Raw genomic sequence first — 24,472 nt, 5'->3', positions numbered from 1 at the left:
TAATACCACTACGGGAGTAACAAGTGTTGTGGTAGGACTGCAGACCCTCTTTGACAGTTGTGAATATTGAAGTAAAAAGTTTTGAAAGAGGTTTGGTGGTACATTTTGCAGATCCAGCTATGAAACGTTGTTTGTATGGATTCTTGTGGAGTTTAGGAATCCAGTACATAGACGGTAAATCACAATCATCGTCCTTGGTAGAGAGACCGAAAGAGAATAGCACAGATTTATGGTTTTCCACAATCTCTTTGGAGAGAGTGGTAGCAGTGTAGGTCGTATCACTACTATTATTTTCTACGTCTACCTCTGATAATAAACATTGGATATAAAACGTTTTGAAGACAAAAACAATGTTGTTTTGGGCTTTGTCTGAGGTCTGTCATATTGGTCGAGGTGGTCGTATTGGTTCCAAGGCATCGCCGATGGCCAATATGATTGACCAAAACCTAGAACAGGGCCAATATTGACAAATTTATTAACCAATTCAATTAGAAGATTTATAGAACAGTTGTTTTCGTGTTTTACCAAGGAAATGTAGGTTTATTTGAATTTATAAGTCTTAAATATCCATTTTGTATAAAATGGAAGATTTTTTTTCAATTCTGCAGTTCTTAGTCCTGGTGATCAAAATTCATGAAATCCAATTCTAACTCAAAATGGTGGTGTCAAACGACCGAAGTTATGATGCCGTATTGGTCCTGTTTTCATTCATATATGGGTTTCGGGTGTGAAATAGGGTATGCCATATATGTTTATGGGTGATTTAGAGAATGCGATATAGGTCCTATACAGTATGCGATATAGGTCTAGGCGTGTGATATAAGGTATGCAATATATGTCTGTGGGTGTGATATATAGGGTACTTGAAATGGGTTTAGGGGTGTGATATACGGTATGCGATATTGGTCTAGGGGTGTACAATAGAAGTCTAGGGGTGTGATATATAGACGGCAACAAAGGTCTAGGGGTGTGATATAGAATGCAATATAGGTAATAGTCCAGCTCTCTGCGTCAAAATAATTAATATCATATAATTGTTAAAATCTTGCAATTCTACACATATTAAACAGCCTTAATATCGTTACATGTCGTACGTAAAGTAAACATCACATATTTGACATGGAGTATGATCGGCGGCGGAGCGATATCTTAATGCAAACTTTGCAAGGACAATAGCCCGCGGAGTGTTATTTTGGTAGTTATATGTTGAAATGTCTGCCTTGGTTAGGTAATTTGGTCTCCAAGTCAAGTTCAGTCTATAAATAGACTTCCTTGACAAAAAATGAAGTGGATATATCTGGGGGCGTGACCACCTTTGGCCCTTTGTAACTTGAAAACCCTAAGAGATATTTAAAATATAATTCGAAAACGTCCGCAGTGTGTGATTATTTTTTTAAAATTAAAAATCGAAACAGAAATTTAAGAAAACGGTATTTTGGATGTAACCCACTTGGGTCCATTGCAAATGGAAACCCGTATGAGATATCTGAAATCTGATTGATAGACGTATATAAAAAATCAAAATCTGACCTCAAATAAACTAGAAGCTATAAAGAGGTAGAATCGCTCACTTGGCTTAATAAACACAACGGTCATTTTATACAGGATACCCTAAGGAACAATCATATCAAATTCAATTGAATTCTGTCCAGTAGTAAAAAGAAAAAAAATAACCTAAAAAATAGCAAAAAAAAAAACATCATCATCCAAAATGGGAAAGAACTCGAACATGGTCATACGGATTTTTACAATAGTTTGACTACAGATAAATCTCATCATGCTGAATACTTTTTGTCAGAATTTGTATAAACCTAACAGTATTGACGATATATGCGAATAACTGCTGTCTGAGCCCTAGTAGTTTCTGCGGATAAGATTTTTTTAAGGTAATAACATAAAAAGTATCTCCAAAAAAAGGAAATAACTCAATATGGATCAAACATTTTCACGAAAATTTGATCACAGTTAGATTTCACGTCAGAATTTGGCTTAATTTCCTTACGATTTTGATTTATGCGAGAAAAAAACTGCTGACTGCTATGTACTATTACTGAAAATGGTGGTCATTGTTTACGACGAATCCAAAATCAAAGCATTAACTTTATTTAGGATCCCCAAAAGAAGAAAAATACAAAGTTCCATTGAATTATGTCCAGTAGTTCCATAAGAGATGTTTGAAAAAAATGTTGACGTCGACGACGGACACCAAGTACTTGGCATATGGCCTGGAGGGCCAATTAGTCGGGGTTGAAAGATGAGTCGATCCTATATTAAACTCTTAAAACAATATTTCAAAATGAGCATACTTGCAACAGAATAATCAAATAGGATTTACGAACAGCCTGTTCTGTCAGTTCTAATGATATCTAACCTCTTCTGGTCCATTCTTTTCAAAAGGGGTGGGGCAAAAACCTGCAAAAATTATAGGACACTCAGCAAATAAGATCTAAAAAAGGTTTTAGTCATGTTTCCATAAATAACCTTAGTTAACGAACTCCAAAGAGGTAGATGACGAAGATATGGTGTTACCATAATTTTTATCTGACTTCATATAAAAATTTCCTCTAAGGCTTAATAAGTACTTTTTGCTTTAGCAGTTATTACTACACTAGCTTATAAGATCTGCTATCCAGAATGTGAAAACTTCCACAAGGCATTAGCACTACTCATGACAGATTTACCAAGGAGTTTCTGTTGTACTGTATTAACAAGTAGTTGCCGATTACGTCCAACCACTCGGTGATTAGGTCGTATAGTAAACAGGATCTAGAGAACCGAGGAACCTGGAATGGGGAGACACATTACAAGTCATCATACAGAGCAATAAACCAAATATCTAAGCATTCCCTCTCATTAAAAGAAGAGAAAACTAAACATAAAAGTGTAATGGACAGACAGAAAGACAGACGACCGGAAAAGCCTCAAATCAACTCTAATAATTGGAAGTATAATGTACATAAAGAGGGGGTTTAATATTGAGGGGTAGAGGCGTAAAAACATTGTATTTTCACAGGGGACCGGAAGAATGCATACAAATCATCCACATGCATGCTCCAGAAGGATCCAATACAATACATTGTTTACCAGTGTAAGTTTTTAAACACCACCAAATTATGTTTCAGACATTTATTCTTTACCAACTAGTAAAGATATTAACATAAAATGTGTAAGCTTAACAGTATATCAGCTATCTACAGAAATTCAGCATTCAAACCTTCAACATGGAGATTTTTCATACATTTTAACCTCTTTATTAAAGAGTTCTATCACAGATGCTAACTTTATCACTTCACAGGATTTAAGCTAGAATACCCTTTGGAATATTTCATGTTATTCTATTGGAATATTTCACGTTATTTAATTCATACCAAAAAGTATCATAAGCTCGCATCATACAATTTTATCTGAACCAAATAAGTCTTTCAGATTTTAAGAATTTATAAATTTATAGTTCACATCTTTTAAATACAATGCCAGTAAAATTAATCTGGGATGTAACATAATTTCATACACATCTTCGTTATACAGAGAAACCTGTCTAAACCAAACCACAAATACATTACAAAACCTGTTTAAAGCAGGCACTTTTTAGATCCCTTAGTGTCAATTAAAATTTATTTTGAACCAGAATAAACCAAGCATATTTTCTAAATGAACAAATTCTTCAGTCCATAATGGGTCCAGTTCAGGCAGGTTTTACTGTACCTGTTACTAACATTGACTTTATTCACAAACCAAGGCCTTGTTTTAAATATTGGCCAATGACAATTAAACCTAACAACCCACCCCTCCAAACTCTGTTTGCAGAGGGTATAATTAAATGTACTAGATTTCATCCATCTATGTCTCTTTCATCTTTAAATCTCATTCACTGATCAATCTACTATTTGCACTTATACATCAATACATAAAATAAAATAACATCAGTAGAGAACAAAAAACTTAAGTTTAAAGGCTAGAATAAATTCGTACCTATGATCTTGCTTTCAAGGAAAACAATCATTTGACAATAAATTAAAGATATCATAAAAGATAAGACTGCCTCACAACAGCAACTAAACAGTATAAAATGTTAAAATATAACATTTTAAACATATTTCATTCTAAATTACTTTTTTGTCAATTATTACATTAAAACTATTACTGGATATTACTGTGTTCATGTCTGAACAGCAACTCTTGTTAGAATGTCAAAAACTCAATGGTTTGACAATATATTTTCACTCAAACAGATCTTCTATATTTAAGGAGGTAAACCTAAGGTAAGTGGCACAACTCTCATGAATCAATGGAATGTTTGTTTTCAAGATTTTACATCAATCTCATGTAAGCATCAAATTAACTTTGATTGATTTCATTTTGTTTCAAATGAAAGCTTGATAGGCTTTGGTGAAATTGAATATGATACCGATATCACTGATTTCAAGAAATATGTCCCTTACCATAGGTCTATCTCCTTAAAATTACCAGTATTTGACTTTACAATATCTCTAAAGGTAGTAGGAAAATATTGCAATATACAAGAGTTATCTGTTCTTGAATAGTGTAATTCAATTGCATACCAATTTTATTAATTTTTTTTTTACCAAAAACAAATGACAAATCCTTAAATATGATGTAAACACTGTCTGGGTGGTGTTTTTCTCAAAAATATGTTTCAAACTTGCTATGATGGAGTGATTCTGGCAGAAAGAGGTACTTTTATAAAGTATTTCTTACGTGAGCAGATGAGTGATAATTCTTGAAGTGGCTTTTTAAAATTATTGGAGCCAGTCAAAGTGCAATGAACAATACAGCTAGGCAAATTTACATTTTAAAAATTATTTGTATTCGAGAATATTTACTTTTTCTTTAACATTTGCAAAAAATAAAGAACTAAATAAAGGAAGTTAAACCTTAAAAAGTCATAAGAGTATCTAAAATATATTTGATTCAAATAAACAAATTATTTATTTAACTCTAAAAACGTACAATACTTTACTAACAAATACAAAGACTTTTTTTTTTAGAGAAAGTGCAGATAACATGTTTTTCCCTCGTTTAAAACTCACTTAAAATGACCACTGAATCAAATGACAATAAGAATACCAAGATAAAAAGAAAATTCATGTCATATGATCTATTACTAAAACAAAGCGGTATCATACCAAAAAATTTTAGAAATTGGCAATATCACAAGTAAAGTACTATGTTTAAAAAAAAATTAAGAGGACATATTAAAATTTTGTTCTTTTATTTTATTCATTTATAAATATCTACATTTCATTAAAAAAAATAATCTCAAGAGTAGCAATTTCTATTTATGATTCAGTTTGTCGAACAACACTACACTAAGTTTCTGGTCAATCAGGAAGCAGAATTACTTGTGCTTTCTTTGAGCATCTTTAAGGTCAATGGGGTAAAGAATTGAAACTATATTAACTGTGTCAGAAAAAGGAAAGAACTAGTTATATAAAATATGGGAATCATCATCCCCCCGTTTTCCCCAAGGCAATGGATTTGTAACCATGAAACTGATACATGTGTAGTAACATTTTGAAAATTAAAAAAAACAATCTTTTTATTACTTATTTAAAATTCTTTTATAGCAAAAATGCAAAAAAAAATAATTTGCATATGTTGTTGTGCTAGGTATACCTCCACCCATGTCATATTGAAAATACTAAAATAGCTTACAAAGCATAACCAATCAATCTATATAATGCTACAAACCAAATCCATCCATTGGAAGTTGGAATTTGAATGGATTGATAGAGGGAAAGACTGACAGACCAAGTGATTGAAATATTTAATTGCTAGTATTTAACTATAGAGATAAATTCATGTTTAAATCTGTACACTTGATTTTGCCAATACTACAAGACCAATCAATTTAACATACAGTGGTCCAATTACCCAGAATGCTCTTCTCCAATAAATTGTTCAAGCAAATTGTGCCATTGTTCCAGTGAATATATACAACAGTGAGACCAACTAAAACTAATATTTTGGTTCTCTGGTCCTCCTTTCCCTCTTTCGAGGGTGCTCCATCATCCATTTTTTACCATAACAATATGTATAAAATATTTTCGACAATGATCAATATAAAAAGCATCTTCATCATTTTTGAGGGCATTCACATGATAAAATGCCTCCATCATCTGTCTCATGAAAAATGGTCTGAGATCCAAAAATTAACTTTAAATGGCCTAAATCAATATTCAGAAATTACTGCAATACTTTCATTCTCCAATAAACCTTTAAGTGTAAGTATTTGTAAGAATCAGGCAATTGGGAAAAATCAGACATGCAGGTCAAAAACCCACCTATCTGAAAATACCATTTCACTTAAGGATGCTTTCTTTATTTGAGAAGACCATTATTTGATCTCTGTATCACTAGATTTGCTCAGAAATGTTTCTATAGAATGTTAGTAAAATGAGGGTTTTGACATAGTTATATTCCCTTGAAATGTTCATTTTCAGTGCATTTCAATGAAATAATAACTCCGTGCACCAACATGATATATTGACTTTTTTCCTTGATTCTGAGGGTGCAAATAATCAAATTACAAATTACACTATCAAAATGATGGTTTTTTTTCGTACTATGTTTCACCCACTGCCTGGTTCTTACAGAGACTGACACTTCAACTTTCACTTTCAAACCAAAACAAGACTTTACAAATTTGAAAAGTAACATTTTCTTCCTATCAGCTGATATTGCACAAATAAATGTACACAATAATTTCAGAACTTTAGTTGTTTTATGATAATTTACAACATATACAACATAATGTACAATATATTTACAAGTGGAATCATTGTTGAATGAATGAATCTGAAGAGATGCCTGGCATTTTGGCTAACATTCTTAGGGGGAATCCATTTTATAAACATTTGTGGGAACAAACAACCACCCCATAATTTGTTTATCAAAAATTGCCATACATAATGATATCTTGTTTTTACATCAACTTTGGACACTTACTAACTTCAGAATTCTTGGAATGAAATTTTGTTCTACAAATTTATCCTGACAAGCCAGTCCCACTTATAATATAATGGATTCTCCTCTACAACCCTGTCCCCCTTATAATATAATGGATTCTCCCTAACAACAAAGATTTACACAATGTGGAAAGCACTTTTCATTTCATAGCACTGGACAACAATCATTTTTTTTCAGATAAATGCATTTTAAATTTAGTAGAAAACTAACAGGATTTTAGTTCCATAACACTGTCATGAAAATCTAATAGAATAAAACAGTACAATCTATCTAAACCAAACACTGGAAAATCTGAAAACCTGTCTAAACAAGACTTTAAAGTTTTCAAGTCCAAAAGACTTTAAGAGGTTCAGTTTGGACAGGTTTTACTGTAATATTTTTCATTACACAATTAATTATCTTGTATTACCTGAAGAATTAATTTTGTTTGAGCCGTAACTTGTACAAGTTTCCACCAAAAGAAAATAATTATGGATTCAGATATAGTCAGTTCTTAATTATTACAATGTTCATGTTATCTCCTACCTCAATGATTTATAGCAAAATACACAACAACAAAACCGAGTAAAATAAATCAATTTTAGATTAAAACTATGTACAACAATTTGGAAAAAAAATCAAGTTAAAAAAAAAACGTAAGTACAGTTCTTTCTAAAAATCATGCAGAGGATGTTTCATCACTTACTTGATATTTGGATTTAAGTAGCCTAGATAACTTCAATAAACCCTTTAAATAATCCTACAAGGTTTCTTTCTATGTGAATGCTATAATTACCAATTTTGGCAAAACAAATTCCCATTCTTTCCTAAGTAGAATTCATTTAAAATTTAAAATTTAACTCTTAATATCTACAAAAACCAAATTGCACTGACAGTTTTTTTTTCTGTTGAAAGCATGGTCTAGTATGCATAAAGGATTTAAATTTAATAGAATTGTATGCAAGACAAGCATCAAATCAATTAAGCCAAAAAAAAAAGAACGAAAATGTGTGTTTCCTATTTCACCTTTGAAAAAACAGGGAAGGCAGGAAGGAGCTTTTTTTTCACTTTTCATTTTTTTAAAATACCGGGAAAAACATACCAACTTTAACATTGCTTATTTAAAAATTTATTTAAAAAGATAGGGTACATTATTTTTAATAAAAGAAAGGGTGGGTAGAGTAATAGAAAACACATGTTGTTTTCTTTTAATTTGGCCTTTCAGTCAACTTTTGCATGATTCTTTGAAGGAACTATACTTCAAAAAGTTCAAAATGAAAAAAAATATCATAATAAGCTGAATGTAAGTGTGGCAGAAAAACTCAAAAAGATATCTACACTTTAACCCAAACTGTATATAATTTGTTGAATGGCCATATATGGTAAAAACAACTGTGATATTTCAATAAAATTCACACATTAAAACAATTAAACTAAAAATACCAATACATGATCACAAGAAAAATTTGAAAATTACGATTACATCATATACATTTAAATTACAAAAATATATTTACAATCTTCCATAATAACTCCACAACAATAAAAACATTAACAAAAAAAATAATAGCACTCCTCAAGGACCTGCCTTTACAGAGTTATCTCCCTTTAGCTGCCTCATTCTGACTGGGCCTGCCCAGAGTTATCTCCTCCTTGATTGCTATTGGCACTTCCTGTAGAATCTTGATTGGACTCTTCCCCTGTGGCTGCCCTTTCCACTGCAGCAGATTGTGCCATCATTTTCTGTCTCACTTCTCTTATTTTTAACTGTAGACATGTTTTTGAAGGGAATATATTGGCATGTTCTGTTTGAAATGTAGCCGTTGCTTGGGCTAAAATAAAAATAGAATTCTAAGTAAGACTCTCATGATGACAGTATCAAAACTGCAAAAGTTCTAGAACTGTATGAAAAAAAATTGAGAATCACACATAAAAGCAAAGAATTATTCAACCAATGTAAAGACATAAGAAGATTCTTCCGTTTATAAACATTTTCATACTACGAAGATCCATGAAAGACATGATCACATGCTCTCACCTCTACCTGAGGTATGATTCGATCAGAATGAGTGCATTGGCCATGTCATAGAGGATTAGGAATTATGTGCTTACATCCGTCCCTAAAAATAATTGAAATTTCCTAATTCTTGTGGAAGAAATCCATTACCTTTACACACATTTAATATGCTTCACTTGTGCTTATGACAAAATTTCTAAACACTCATGTAGAAAATCCCAGATCTTCAACAGACATTTGTGTTAGAATTCCATGTGCATAAATATATTTTAATTTACCTGAAGGAAATAATCCACATTCCTCGAACAACTGCATGACTAACTGTCTCCTCTGATCTAAAATTCTACGTAGTGATGAAAACTGACCAGGAGAACTTGGTGTCTTTGGTGTTCTAGGTGAACTTAAGCTCCCATCTCCAAACTCATCTGTAAAAGTAAAAAAGAAATAGTGTACCTTTTATTTGAATACTTGTGTTTAGCCATACTGTTGTTGTGTTAAAATATGTCTGGATTCATGTTGAATCTTCTATGATAATTAGAAGGCATTAGAGTCAAGTTTTCAGCCAGTAACATCCACATCAAGAGTTTCAAAGGTAGTACTGTTGATTCCAAATACTGAATACAAAAATATCATTCATATATATGTATAACTTTTTTATATGATATCCATGTGTTTTAAGAAGTAACCTCTCATCAGCAGCATTAGAATCAGTAATAAGAAAATGTTGATTTTCATTGCCATCTAACACTTTAAGTTACATAATTCTGAACCAAGATATTTTTAACAAATTAAATCTGGCTTTTTAAGACAATAATTCTAGTAAAAAAAATGCATAATCTTACCCGATTTTGTAAGAACTGCAGTATCTGCCAAAGTGTCCAAGTTGAAACTTTTGCCAAAGAACATATTGTCATCATTAAACCTTTGCCGATCTCTAGGTGTTCCAGTCATTGGTGTCCTGGGTGTACCCATTGGTGTACCAATGGGTGTTCCATGTGGGGTACCAAGTGGGGTTCCCATAGGTGTTCCATGAGGTGTTCCCATAGGAGTTCCTTCTGACTCGCTGGAGATTTTCTTATATGAGGGTGACTGTCCTTCATACATCTCTATATCTTTTGGGGTAAGCTCTCCAGAGGCTGTCAACAAAAAATGTTTACTTGTGACACAATTTTATGCTGCAAAAATAGTGCATTAATGAAACCTCAAGTGATACACAGCCATGCATTCGTGAAAAAAGGAGGATGACAAAATGTTAAAAATAGCTCAAAAACTACATTTTGGATTTTGCTGAAAATTATCTTTTACCTATATTTTATGATACTAAACACTTATGCAAAGTTTAAAAAAAATTCATTCATCTGTTCTCAAGTAATCATACTGGAAACTGACAAGGAACAGATGGACGGACACACAACTTTTTGAAGTGAATCACATAAAACCTCGCCACTTTGTGTGCCAGGGTATAAAAAACAGATATAAATATATCATAAAAAGAAATGTAACGGTAACATCTGTAATAAATCTTATCAATCATGTAAAATTTATATTGGACAAAAATCATGTCCAAACTAACCTAATGACTTGCCAGATAATGCTTAGAATATCTGACCTCAAAATAACTATAGGGTACAAAAGCAAAATTGTAACAGTCAAACCCATTTATCAACCACTTTTCTTCATCAATAAACTGCCTTAACAGACAATGGGTATCAGGATTATAATTTTCTTTTATAGTGGATTCTATATAAAATTAACCTGCATATTAAGCCCACCTGTCACGTGACCATGACTTTACTCTCCTTTGGAAGGTCACTTAAGACAGGTATTATTCTTATTGAGCTTCCTATCCTATTTACGCAATAGAATTACTTACCCAGTGAGGAGACTTTACGACTACCACGTTTTCTATAGTTACTAATTATAGCTCTTGGACTTTGTGGCAATGGTGATGACATATCTGCACTCTCTGGAACAAACTGTGGCAACTGTTCAAATCTCCTGTCAAAGTCAACCTTGTCAAGTACTCTGTAAAAACAATGATAATATCTCAGAATTAGCAAGTAAAGAACTAGAAATGAAAAATAAAATCACATACAACATGAGGTATGAAGTATTTTTACTAGTGTTCATTGAAATTTGATACTACCCCAATCTTACTCCCAAAGGTAAAAGGTCAATTTCGCCACAAAATTATTCTTTTCAATAGACAATGGTTTTACTTGTGGAACCCTTAAAATATAAGCCAAATTTCAGAAGAAAAAAAACCATCTGAAAAAATGATGATCCATTCCTACTTGTCCATTCCATCTTGTACTGTCTTTTTGAATGTGACTCTCCTTGGACTATTGATACTGCTAGGTGACTGAATACTAGAGGTCTGCTGTAAAACATTGGCTGGTAATGGTGGTGGCTTGATCTTAGGTTTCTGAAATATAATTACAGTATATAAATATATACATATGGCCAAAACATTAGTGTAAAATAAATTTCAATGAACTTATCGTTAGTTCCGGAACCTGTTTGTGTAAAGGTCATAAGTAGCTTGTTTTAAATGGTTTTTGTGTGTGTGTTTGAAATAGTAAAAAAAAGCCTAGAAAATAGGTTTCTATCTAAAACTGTTAAGTCAGCAATCATTTTCATAGCTGCAGTCCTTAAATTTACAATATTTTAAAAATACAAAAATATGAGTTAAACATAATATAAGACGTTATGATAAACCATATCGAAGCTTGGAAAAATATTTTATACTACAAGCATTGAATTCTGCTTAGTCTCTGAACAGGAGTTAAAATTATTTTCCCAACAGTGGCCTTCCCCACTTCACACCAAGATCAATGAAGAATAACCTACTTTTGGATTCTCCCTCTCTTTACTTCAATAATCAGTTAAGAGTTATCTACCCTAAGACTTTCTCAACAGTGGTCACCCTATCTTTATTTCAACATTAAGAGTTACCTATCCTTAGACTTTCTCAACAGTGGTCAACCTAACTTCACTTCAACATTAATCAAGAGTTACCAATTCTCAGACTTTCTCATTACAGTGGTCACCCTATCTTCATTTCAACATTAATTAAGAATTACCTACCCTTGGTCTTTCCCAACAGTGGTCACCCTAACTTTATTTCAAATTAATTAAGAGTTACCTACCCTTGGACTTTCTAATGGCTTGCTATCAGCTGCTGTTGGAACATTAGTACTTAGAGGAGCAGGCATGGAGATATCATCACTGGTACTAAATGTTACAGTCTTAGTGACTGTCGTTGGTGTCATCTGTGGCGGAGACTCGGTATGAGTCACTGGCACCATTTCTACGTCCTGCTGAGAACGCACCTGATTAGGTGACTTCTCTTCCCCAGAATCTGTACTTCCTTTTGATGACTGAAAATGTTATGATAAGCAAGTTTAAGAATAACTATTATAAGATACAAGAGCTGTAATTTGAAATATAATATAAATATCATATTTGATCAGTTAAATATTGTCATGTGATGTTTGCCCAATCTTTGAACCAACTATCACATGGTTGGAAACCTTACAACTTGAAAAAGAACACATTCACACAGCCATACACATTATACCATTTGGTGAGAAGTTTAGCATTTTCCATAGAAGAAATCTGATACCCTACTTGTTACAATATAAGAAACTACATTTATTCAGCCATACATTTAATATCAGGAAACAATTCACAAAAAAGGAGTAATCGTAAAATACTGACCTCACAACAAAAAATAGCATTATCATAACTTTTTTTGTGTGAAATTGACTGTAGATTTCTGCAATTACTGATTCTTGTTAAATATCAAGACTATGTCCTAGATATTGACCTGAGTACTTCAAGAAGAAATTGAATACCTTTCTTTCCTTCTTGATTCCTCCTTGTTCCACCAGCTCTTTATATTTCTTCCCTTTACAAGCTCTCTGTGGTTTGGCATCACCACTCTTTCCTGGTTCATCCTTCTTCTCAGGACTTGTATCACTGCTGACCTCTGGGGAAGGTTCAGAGGTCAAAACCAAAGGTGAAGGTCGATTTGGCTTGTGTGTTAATCCATATTGCTGAGTCCTATTATATTGTTGAACCGGGGAAAGACGAGGACTCTGAAGCTGAGAATTCATTTTGTTCACTGAAAAAAAGAATGAAACTTCATTTTTCCAAAATGTACAATGAAATATACCAATCAAGAAGAGTTATCCCCCTTGCATGAAAATAATTATATTCATCTATTAAGTTCTAGTGGTAAACAAACCTTTGGTGTATTAGGGTCATTATTTCTATAAATATAGTTAACGAAACTATTTGTGTAACTACTTTACTCAAGTCTATTTCACCATGTTTGCAATTATTGTAAGCAATCTTGTTGATGATTTTGATACTTTGAGCTCAATTATAAATTATCTGATACAGCAGAAAAATTTCTAATTTTTGACAGTCACAAATTCCAAAACAAGAGGCTCCCAGAAGCCTGAATCACTCACCTGGTTGAATTTTTGCCTTTCAAGGGCAATAAATTAAAGAAGTTGTCCAACAATTTTGAATCGAGAAAACCTTGAAAGGACTTATCATAAGGATCATTTCAGTAAATGAAAGTCTAAATCTAACATAGTTTTCAAGACATTGGTTGAAAACTGGTTAAAAAACCTGTCATTTTCCCCTGTCAAGGGCAATAACTTTTCTTATAAGAAAGTGTCTGACAATTTTATGCCTGAAGACTTTTGTAGTCCTAAAAATAAGGATCATTTCAGCTATTGAAAGAATTTTGCTAAACCTAACGGTTTTGGAGATATATGCAAAAAAAACTACTGTCTGACCCTTATGTTCTATTTTAGTTACAGTGGCCATGTTTTTCGACAGATCAAAAAAACCCACTTCTATTCTACGCATGATACCCAAGGAACATTCATACCAAGTTTGGTTCCAATTGGTCAAGAAGTGTCACAGGAGAAGATTTTTGAAACAAATAACATTAAAAATAGCAAAAATCTTTGAAAAAGGGCAGTAACTCCAACATGGCTTCATAGATTAAAATGAAAATTTGACCGCAGATAGATCTCATCATGCTGAACACTTTCACCACATCAGAATTTGGCTAAACCTAACCGTTTTGGAGATATATGCGAAAAACTATTGTCTGATCCCCCATGTTCTATATTTAGTAACGGCGGCCATGTTTTTCGACGGATCAAAAATCCCCATACCAGTTCTATGCAGGATACCCCAAGGACCATTCATACCAAGTTTGGTTCCAATTGGTCAAGTAGTTTTAGACGAGAAGAGTTTTGAAAAATTGATAACGACGACGACAGATGCCAAGTGATGGCAATAGCTCACATGGCCTTCGGCCAGGGAGCTAATAAAAGTTCTTGAATATTGCAGTGAAAATCCAGTTCTCTCTCTTCTTTTTTTCTTATATGAGAAAAAGACTCATGTTTGTTAATATCTAATCATACAAGTTAATACACTGCATTTTTTTCGTCCATCAAACTTATCACAATAATATATAATATTGCAATAATTATTTATTTTACATTACGAACCGGGGGTAGTTGGCGGAACTTGGAGACTTTCTGTAGCCACTGGTATGTTAGCAATTGCTGCTTTTATCTTGTGTGACTTCTGATTACCACCAGAGATATAGCCGATCTCCCCCTTCGCTTCTGTAGTCAGATTGTTCATGTTGGTAGGCTTGAAATTTCCTTGAATGGTTGAAACACAAAATTTAATGCAAAATTTGTAGTTAGATCAAATTTTATGGGCTAATCTATAATTTCTGGGTATCGATTCAACATGTGACAAGTCTTGAGAGACATCATTTTTAAAGATTTTTATTTCATACAGTTGCATTAGAATCAAGATTTAGAAAATGTGTTGTTGTTAATCATAATTTGAAAGTCTATAACTGTTCACTTCTTGAACATGTCAATAGTAAACTGTTGAAACCACTTTTGATACCTTAGACCTTGAAAACTGACAGTGTTCTGTATTTTTTAAGGCAGAAATATGTACCAACTGAAATCTTTTAAAGGATGTCAATGTATGAAAGGCTATTACAAATGATACTACTTGAACTTCAGCCCTTTTATTTGGAATGATGGTTGCAAGCTTAGAATTTTTTTTAATATTTAAGTAGCTGTCTTTGTTAGAAACATGCAAAATCTGAAAAATGTGATACACCCCAAAAAAGGCTACATATTTTTATTTTTGTAATTAAGTTGTTCCATGGGTCTATACTATGAAATGTGTAATTATTCACTCAAATCTGCCTGCTCTTAGGAGATAATCGACATTGAAAATACAGTAGATTCTATTATATTTGAGCGCCATCTACACAGTTATCTCCCTTGATTTTGAAATCTACAGTGCATTCTATATAATTTTTATCTCTAAGAGCACGGGTTATATGAAAAACCACATGTTTATTTCTGTTTACTATGACATTTCAAACAAAATATCAAAAATAAAAATATGTAAGCTTTTTACCCATGAATCACATTTTGCATGATTCTTAGCTGGAGTACTACTTAAAATTATTGTTGCAGCAGTTAATGTTTAGTTCTGAAACAACTTTGATGCTTAGTAAGTTCTGTCAGAATTTCATCCATTTTTTAAAATGCAGCTAGAGTGTTTTAAATAGGGGATTTTATCTATAAAGCAGTTATCATAGGTTTGTCATCTAGATAGGTAAGCAAAGCGGGCAAACACATGTATGGCTGATAAGTCAAATTTGGTATGTTTCATATCATGCTGCTGAAAAAAAAATTTCCTCCGTGAGGTGACTAAATGCTGGAAAAGAAAATCAAAAGACCATAACTTCTAACTCAGCAAAAGACAAACGTAGCCTATAATTCAATTCTAATATGAAACTTAAGAAGCACTCCAGCTAAGAATCATGCAAAATGTGATACATGGTTGGAAAGCCTACATATTTTTATTTTTGATATTCTGTTTAAACAGAAATTAACATTTGGTTTTTCATATAACCCGTGCTCATAGGAGATAAAAATATAAATATGTAGCCTTTTTTGGGTGTATCACATTTTTCAGATTTTGCATGATTCTTACAAAGACAGCTACTTAAATACTTTATTGGCATTTACAGCAGCTTGAAATGAAGTGATTCCATTTTCAATACTGAAACACACTGGTGGATGGCCATCATTATTGATCACTTTTCAAATTTTGAAAGACAGTGTCAAAAAGATCACACAGGTGTTCAGTGGTGAATAACAGGACATGTTGATGTAATGTAGGGCTAATTAAAAAATTCATTCGCTTACCAAGATTTTTACTGAAATTGGAATCACTCCATTTCAAGCTGCTGTAATTAAGCACCTTCCTATTATAAGATTAAACTTATAACAATGATAAAAGCCAGTATTAATTACCTTGATACTGATTCTGCTGAGGGCTTGTTACCACTGTAGGAGGCTTAGGAGCAATGTTATGTTGACTGACGCCGGGACTAGGGGCCGGGGACCTGGACCCTTGTGGCTGGATTAATACCTGCTGCAGTGCTCCTTGAGAACCTAAAAATTATGATATGCATAATTTAACTCTGAAAAGAGATAAATATACCACATTCAAAAAATTATATACCAGTTTACCCTTCAACATTAGGGGGGAATTCCCACAAAATCAATTAAAAATTTAGAATCTCCCACATTGATTGAGGAACGCTTTCCGTTAAAATAACCATATTTTCTGTGAAAGATACTACACAACTGAATATTTACACAAAAAATTTGCTTTCACATAAAAAATCTCATACAGGAGTGCCAATGGGGGAGAATCTCCCACAAGAGCTGTTCAAAAGGTATGAAAGAATTAATTGCTAGTATTAAATAAAAGAAAAAAACTTTTGTTTATACAATGTATTTAATAGTCACTTTCTGGATCTGATCTTTGTAACAATAATAAGCTCGTTTAAGAATAAACTTCTGTACAGACTATTATTTTCAATAAAGGGGTAATTTTACTAACACCTGTTTCAGGCCTATCATTTTGTGAAAATTTCAAATTACTTTCTTTAATTCCCTACTGTCATATTTTGGAAGTTCAAATGCAGAATACAAAAAAGTTCCAAGTTTAATTACTCATAATGATATCACTAAATACTGCTTTTACGTAGTTATCAAAGAATTGGCATGCATTTGATGTTACAGGGTAGTTTTTCAATTTGATAATACAGAGCTCAAGCTCTGAACAACAAAATATTTTGTCTGAAGTTGTAATTACATGAAAGGCTGTTTTTTGTAAAAATAGTAACGAGTTCTACACATGTACTATTTGGTTTTTATCAAAATTTGTCTGAATTTTCTAATTTTACTATTTTTTTTTGTTTTCAGTTAAAGCAATACACACGCATGATTAGCAATAAATCTGGTATTCAATGAAGACACATATTCAACAAGTGAATTATGAAATGTTCTAATTTATTAATAACACTGGTTTTGGGGGCTGATGTTAACATGTTTAATGATATAAATCAAACACAACCCATTCAAAATATGTTGTGCATCCCCAATTTACAGTTGAAAACTCTACATACCTTGCTGTATTGAGCCAACATAAGCATATGCTGGAGAAGCAATGCCCTTTGAGACAGGTGATGGTGATCCCGCTACCATGGTTACAGCATTTATTGACTGAACACTGTCATGTGACCTGAAAAATAAGAAAAATAATATTAAATGATGAGTTTCACAGGTGCAGCATGATACAACTGCGGAGGTTGAACACTGAATAGATAGGACAAATAAGATCTTAATATATGTACAATTCTGAACATGGTCTAAAATGATACCAAAACCGAATTTTGCATCGGCAGTTATGGTTCATATTACAACTTAAATTTAATGATACAGAGATTTAAAAAAATAATAAATTTATGCTCACTATACTCCCTTATTTTCCCGTAAGGATTTGTTACGCATGATTTAAGCTAATAAGCGACTTGTTTAGGGAGAAGGCGTTTGGCTAAACGAATGAGCAAGTCATTTAAGACAATTTAAACGATTGTAGGTGTCAATAAAGTCGTAGAAAATATTTTTATTCAAATTTTAACAGCACGTTATTTATGTGACGCCGAGTATAGGAAATACCAGTCATATCCTCAATACCATTTTCCCAGTTAAAGACAATGCAAAAACATGGTATAATTAAAATCTACATAAATATTTTACATACTTTGATGTGGATGTCAGTAGAATTTTCTGTTGCTGGAATCCTTGAGGCTGAGTCTGTAGCTGTATGTGTGTCTGTATACCTGGCTGTGTGTGTAGTGTCTGCTGTTGTAGAGCACCAATCGATACTACTGGCTGAGCTAGAGCCACTGAGGTCAAAGGTGTAGCCATAACATTAGCTACTCCCTGATTTAGGGCAGGAAACTGAGTAAGGACTGTCTGCTGTTTATTGTTTACAGTATTCAATACAATTGGAGAATTCAAATTTTGTGGATTTGGTGAAAGAAGAGTAGTTGGTTGGGTCTGGTAAACTTTGCCTTGTTGTCCAACCAACCGGATTCCAGGAGAAGCAGATGGGATTTGAAACTTACCGGCCTGTGCAGGCTGTGGAGAAGGTGAATGTTGTGGAAGAGGAGACTGGTTCCCTGTAAAAGTCAACTGGATATTTCCTTGTTGGACTGGTGTCCCAGGCAGTGCCATCTGTAATATGTTTTGAACTTTGCCACCACTAGATGGAGCCACCCTCACAGAAGGTAGGATATACTGTAGCTGAGCTGGCTGTAGATTTGCTTGCTGATATTGTGTAGTCTGCACATTGAGAGGAGCTGACATAGGCTGAGTTGTTTTAAGGACAAGGTTCGTCAGCACAGTAGGTGGAGCCACACTCTGTGTTGGTGTATGTGGCTGCACTATGTGCTGAGCTTGATGATTCTGTGGCTGAGCTATATTACGCAGTGTAGTAATATACCCTCCACCAATGCTTGTCTGTATTGAGGAAGTTTTTGGTGAAGGAGAGTTTACAATAGCATAAGGCTGATTTGAGGCCTGAAGCACTATTGTGTTGTTCTGAGAGCCTTGTATTATTGTCTGAGGCTGTTGAATATTTATCCCAGGTACAGTTCCTGGTTTTAGCATAGTTCCAGAAACCACAGGTTTAGATGCAATAGGAACAGGGGTAGTAATTGGCTTTCCAACAGTTGTGAAGGTTGATGCCAATGTATTTATCCCATAACTAGCATTAGTGATATAAGTATGATTTGAATTGACAACCTGGATGTTACTAGACGTTACAGGAACACCAATTAAATTGCCAGATGCCTGAACAACACTTTGTTGAATTGGAGCTGGTTTGCCTCTCATTTTCTGAGAAGTTTTCCTCATGATAGCTCCAGGCCCATTCTGATCTCCAAGAATTGTTTCTGTATTGGATGACATTAAGATTTGTTCATTAGGCTTTGTTGTCATGGTGATATTATGGATTTTCATTTGACCCACTTTCACAGTTGGATGTTGTGTAATTTGAATTTTTGAATTGTTTGGTAGCTTCAACTCATGTGCAGAACCAATAGACATATTACGATTGGGTTTATTTTTAGCACGAAATACTGCTCCTGTTGGCTGAAAACTAGACCCGACACTAGATGGCCTTGGAATGAGTGTGTCAACATCTGTATTAATGACAATATTTGTCTGAGTTTTGCTAGGAGATTCTGGAACTTTACGTATTGGGGTGGGACGGTAAGTAATTTCTGCTGGATTGATATGTTTAACTGGAGAGAATCGTTGCTGTGGAAACGCTTTGTTTTCGATGAGATTGTCTTCTTCTGTTTGGCTATCTGTTTCACTGTCTGAGACATGTTCTTTACAAATTAGGTCACTAGCTTCATTATCACTTTCATTGTCATCTCCTGTAACGAAAAAGATAATTTCTTACAATATTACCAAAAACATCTGTTAAAACTAAATGGTCATGAAGCAATACATAGACTATTTATATATTCTACAATTTTTATTATTGCAAAAAAAAATGCCACTAACCTAAATTTGCTAGCACTGCAACTCACATGAACAAATTTTTTTAGTATTACAGAGACAAGACTTTTGTCAAAGTCACAAATAAAAAAATTACATTCGTGGCTAAACTTCCAAAATAGCAAAAATTAATGCACTCAATAATTTATAAACTTGCAGTATATTTAAACATATAAATACCATAAATTACTTTTAATTTGACGTTTAGCTGCAAATTGTGTCTTTACTATATACCAGGTTTTATGAAATTCGGTTCAATTGTTTGAGAAGACAAAGGAGTACTAATGGATCAATGGACAGAATGAACAAGACAAGTAAAAAACATTTTAACCTTCAATACCTTAATAATAAATATCACCAATGTCCTGTCTTATTAAACTTAACCCTTAAACATGCTTAATCCACCTCTAAACTGTCTATAAAAGAATGATTACCATCTTTCTGTGATTCATCAATGACCATACGCTCCTCATCACTTGCTTGTTCTTCAGACTCCTGTTGTCTCGTAACTGACTGGAACCGAGGTCGTGGATCCACCACTGCTCCTTCTACCTCCTGTCTAGTCACAGACTGGTACCTTGGTCTAGGTTCATTGGGTACTTCGGCAATATCTGGTTGCCTAGTAACAGACTGGTAACGAGGACGAGGCCGGGGTAAATGTTGTGGCTGCATCACTGGCTGATGTCGGATCTGTTCGTCAGATTGATATTCTTGATCACCAAGTGTTTGAGACAATTGCCGTTTTAACTCCTATTTCAAGTATTTACAAAAAGTTATTACTAAAATATATTATTGAAGGTAACAGGTGTTGCAATATTTTGAGAAATAAAAGAGATTACAATATTTGGTGCAGTTAAAAGTGAGTGCAACATTTGGTGCAGTTAAAAGAGAGTGCAACATTTGGTGCAGTTAAAAGAGAGTGCAACATTTGGTGCAGTTAAAAGAGAGTGCAATATTTGGTGCAGTTAAAAGTGATTGCAACATTTGGTGCAGTTAAAAGAGTGCTATATTTGGTGCAGTTAAAAGAGATTGCAATGTTGGTGAAGTTAAAAGAGACTGCAACATTTGGTGTTGTTAAAACAGATTGCAACAATTTGGTGCAGTTAAAAGAAAGTGCAATATTTGGTGAAGTTAAAAGAGAGTGCTAAATTTGGTGAAGTTAAAAGAAATTGCAATATTTGGTGTAGTTATAAGGGATAACAATATTTGATGAAGTTAAAGGAATTTTACAATATCTGGTGAAGTTTAAAAATATATTGCAATATTCAGTGTAGTTTATAAAGGGTTTACAATGTCAAGGCTCAAGAGTCTCAATTCTAGAGGTCTATCTATCAATTTGGAAAACAGATTTTTCAGCCAAGCTGTTAAAAATGCCATTTTGAATCATGTTTTTTTTTCCAATTGATATAGTTAGAAAATCCAACAGTTGAGAAATAAGATTTTGACACACTTATCTTTTCAGTTAGTATTTAGAATGTATACACAAGGTTTTAGACAGTCTAAAAAAATTATTTTATATGTAAACTATACCAAGATACCTGAAGAGAATGAATTCTTGGTAACAAAAACTTTCAAGACAAGAAAACTTCAGTACTATACTGTAATTATTCAGACAACAGCCAAAAAAAGCATCTATAGCAAGGACTCTATTCCATCTTGAAAACTAGATAGTGCAGCCTTAATTTTCTCATGTAAATTTCCCCCATATTTACTTTATTATTTACCTCGGCAAATTTATGTCGATCGTCACCACTCTGCCCAGGTGGGAAGAAAGCAGACCTAGTTTCTCCATCTTGTGGAACAGCTGACAGACTCTGGGATCTTCCCCTCTTCATCTCAAACAATGACAATTCCTTATTGAGATCTTCATCATCAGCAATATCCATGTCTGGCAAACCTTCTACCGTTTCTTCTAAAATGAAAAAAAAGAGTCACTTTAAAAAATTTTTTTAATCTTTTCAAATAGTACTGACTGATCATCACTGTAAATGATGGGAAGTGATTGAGTGCACCAGTGTAAATGATGTATCATTTTACCCAGTAAAATTGTAATTTTTAAAAATCATTCAAAAGGATTTAGATTTATATAATGAATTTTCTACATATCTTCCCTTTTCCTATATAATTAATTTTATGCTGTATATCTGACCATTTTTTTCTGAACTGCTTATCAATCGTCCTTGTCCGAGACTTAAAAGTAGACAGATATATGGAATAAAATTAGGCTAGTATTTAAAGTGTTTCTCTCATCCTCACAAATAAAGCTAAAATTAGAATCTTCTGAAACTGTCCCATTTAACTGTGAAAGTTATTTAATCAGCGGATACTAACTTTTGAGGATTAAGGATAAAACACAAATTAGTGGTTTTGAGGCTTTCAGTATACACGTCTATGGAAATTTCCTTTTCGTAAGGAAACAAATTTCATGGTTTTAGTCTACCCATGAAAACCAAGAAGATTCGTAACCCATGAACGATAGTACTTTCACAGTATCTGTATTTTCCTCCTAATTTAAGATGCACCACCAACCTTCTTCATAGTCATCCTCCACTCTACTGGTACTACTCCTCTGTTTCAGTTTCTCTGCTATTGTACTAGATTTCTTCCTTTCTCTGGAGCACCATTTCCAGTCTGGGTGAGCCTTAAAATGAGCTTCTTTTACCTAAAAAATTCAATGACAAGACATTTTTCAGACACTTTAAACTTAAAACAAACCACAACAAAATGGGAACTGGTTACATAATTGCTAAAGCTAAGAAATCATGCTATAAGGAGGTAAAGAAGATACAGAACATCTTATGAAGCTTACAAGATCATGCACAATTTTTGTCAGTAAATTGCACCAGCACTTCTATTTTTTTTAAGATCCAATCTGCAGTATTTTATATTTTCTAATGCACAGACTGACAGACTAATAAGTAGTATGACTACTTCCAATACTTGCCTGATAAGCCAGATCATGGTATTTCTGTTTTTCTTTTGGTCCTAGGGCATACCACCATTCACCCAGGATTTTACTGACTGTGCGGTTGTCTTGGTTTGGATGTCGTTGATGAACAAGGTGTCGATGTCGTTTACTGAATATCATAAAGGCATTCATTGGTCTCCTGATATGATCTTTGTCTTTGGTCTGAAAGAGATGGAAAAAAAATTATCATACAGTATTAAAAAATATGGTCATCCGACTTGCTTATTTTACAGATCACTTTTTATGTACATGTACTATTAACATCTTTGTGAATCTTATCACATTTTTCTAATGAACAGTGTGGAGTGTTTTTCAGGTGTCATTAAGTAACTGAACTTCAAAGACATATTACTCATCCGCTGTACAACTACACTTACTTTTCTAGGACTTTTAGGCTCATCTTTATCTTTCAGGGCACTAAGTGACTGGGACCTCCTCTTTCCAACAGCCTTAGCCTCTTTCTTTGGCTTTTCTTGTGACTCTGTAGCTTGTCCATCAGTCTGTGTTGATGGTTTATCATCAAAGACATCATCATCATAATCTTCATTGTCATCTTCATCTAAAACAGGGCCTAAAAAAAACAGCATATTCAACATTGTAGAATTTAGAAGATTTAGTCCGTTATTCGGTGGGATCTGTTACCTACAGTAAATATCTGCCCAAAAGGAACTCTTTTAGGACTGTAGAATTTTAAAATTTATTTTATGGTTTTAACAGGAATAAAAGGATAAGACACATTTCACAAGAATCTTATTCAGTTTAGACAGATTTTCAGTTTACCAAGATTCAAAATATATATTTTAACTGATGTAAAGGGACTTCAGTCAGTGTCAGGTCTAGACAGGTTTTTTTTTAAATAAATTTTGTCTTAATTAGACAGGTCTTATTTTATTGAAATTACTATAAAAAACTATAAATTACTATCATCACTATATAATATGGATAATTATGGAGGCTGGAAATTTTGATGATTTTTAGAAGCTTCATTTTCACATTTTTTCTTTTCTTGCCTTTCTAATGTTTCTGCATACTTCAGCATTGACATCAATACCAGAGCTAAATTGTCAGCATGCACCAGTGTAAAATTGCAGAAAAGTCATGCATGTTTTGTTCTTCAGATGTAAAATAATTTGAGATAAATACTGTAATCTGATCGGTTAAAATAATTCTGTTATATCTCAATGGATAAAAAAAATATTGACAGGCCCCTACAGGGGTTGAAAATTCCTAAAGCCTGACGCCCAGGACTAAAAAAATTTAACCTCGGACTTGCCATTTTTCAATGAAATAAGTCTGTCTGGCATGGCAAATCTGAAAAAATAAAAACTCTTTTTTGAAATATTTTGTTGTCATTATTTGGACCATGTTTCACGATCTATTCCCTGACCTAAAAATACTTATAACTTTATTTTTAGAATGGGTATTCACTAGATCGATCCATTGATTAGTCATTCTCAAGTCTGAATTACACCTGCACTTGATCAGACACATTTTTTGACATGCTGGAATGATAGAGATCAACTT

The 24,472-nt window shown here is 33.2% G+C and overlaps 1 protein-coding gene across 2 annotated transcripts in view; it reads right to left on the bottom strand.

Annotated features, from left to right (window-relative positions):
* Positions 1 to 5,769: 5,769 nt before the first annotated feature.
* The window catches only part of LOC148617813 (uncharacterized), a 34,498-nt gene continuing 15,795 nt past the window's right edge, over positions 5,770 to 24,472 (bottom strand). For both annotated transcript variants that reach the window (XM_088585388.1, XM_088585389.1), the window contains exons 6-21: positions 23,326 to 23,519; positions 22,925 to 23,110; positions 22,510 to 22,642; positions 21,705 to 21,892; positions 20,415 to 20,730; positions 18,173 to 19,856; positions 17,535 to 17,650; positions 16,372 to 16,512; positions 14,524 to 14,682; positions 12,844 to 13,112; positions 12,136 to 12,366; positions 11,281 to 11,411; positions 10,860 to 11,011; positions 9,829 to 10,122; positions 9,265 to 9,411; positions 5,770 to 8,801 (exon numbers count right to left, since the gene is read on the bottom strand). In XM_088585388.1, coding sequence (XP_088441514.1) covers positions 8,587 to 8,801; positions 9,265 to 9,411; positions 9,829 to 10,122; positions 10,860 to 11,011; positions 11,281 to 11,411; positions 12,136 to 12,366; positions 12,844 to 13,112; positions 14,524 to 14,682; positions 16,372 to 16,512; positions 17,535 to 17,650; positions 18,173 to 19,856; positions 20,415 to 20,730; positions 21,705 to 21,892; positions 22,510 to 22,642; positions 22,925 to 23,110; positions 23,326 to 23,519 — 4,556 coding nt within the window. In that variant the 3' untranslated portion in view covers positions 5,770 to 8,586. The remainder of the gene's footprint in view (positions 8,802 to 9,264; positions 9,412 to 9,828; positions 10,123 to 10,859; positions 11,012 to 11,280; positions 11,412 to 12,135; positions 12,367 to 12,843; positions 13,113 to 14,523; positions 14,683 to 16,371; positions 16,513 to 17,534; positions 17,651 to 18,172; positions 19,857 to 20,414; positions 20,731 to 21,704; positions 21,893 to 22,509; positions 22,643 to 22,924; positions 23,111 to 23,325; positions 23,520 to 24,472) is intronic.

The sequence above is a fragment of the Perna viridis genome, chromosome 5 (assembly GCF_037379345.1).
Source record: "Perna viridis isolate PV_CMFRI_1.1 ecotype Kerala chromosome 5, ASM3737934v1, whole genome shotgun sequence".
NCBI classification, from domain to species: Eukaryota; Metazoa; Mollusca; class Bivalvia; order Mytilida; family Mytilidae; genus Perna; species Perna viridis.
This window is presented reverse-complemented; position numbering and strand designations above follow the sequence as displayed.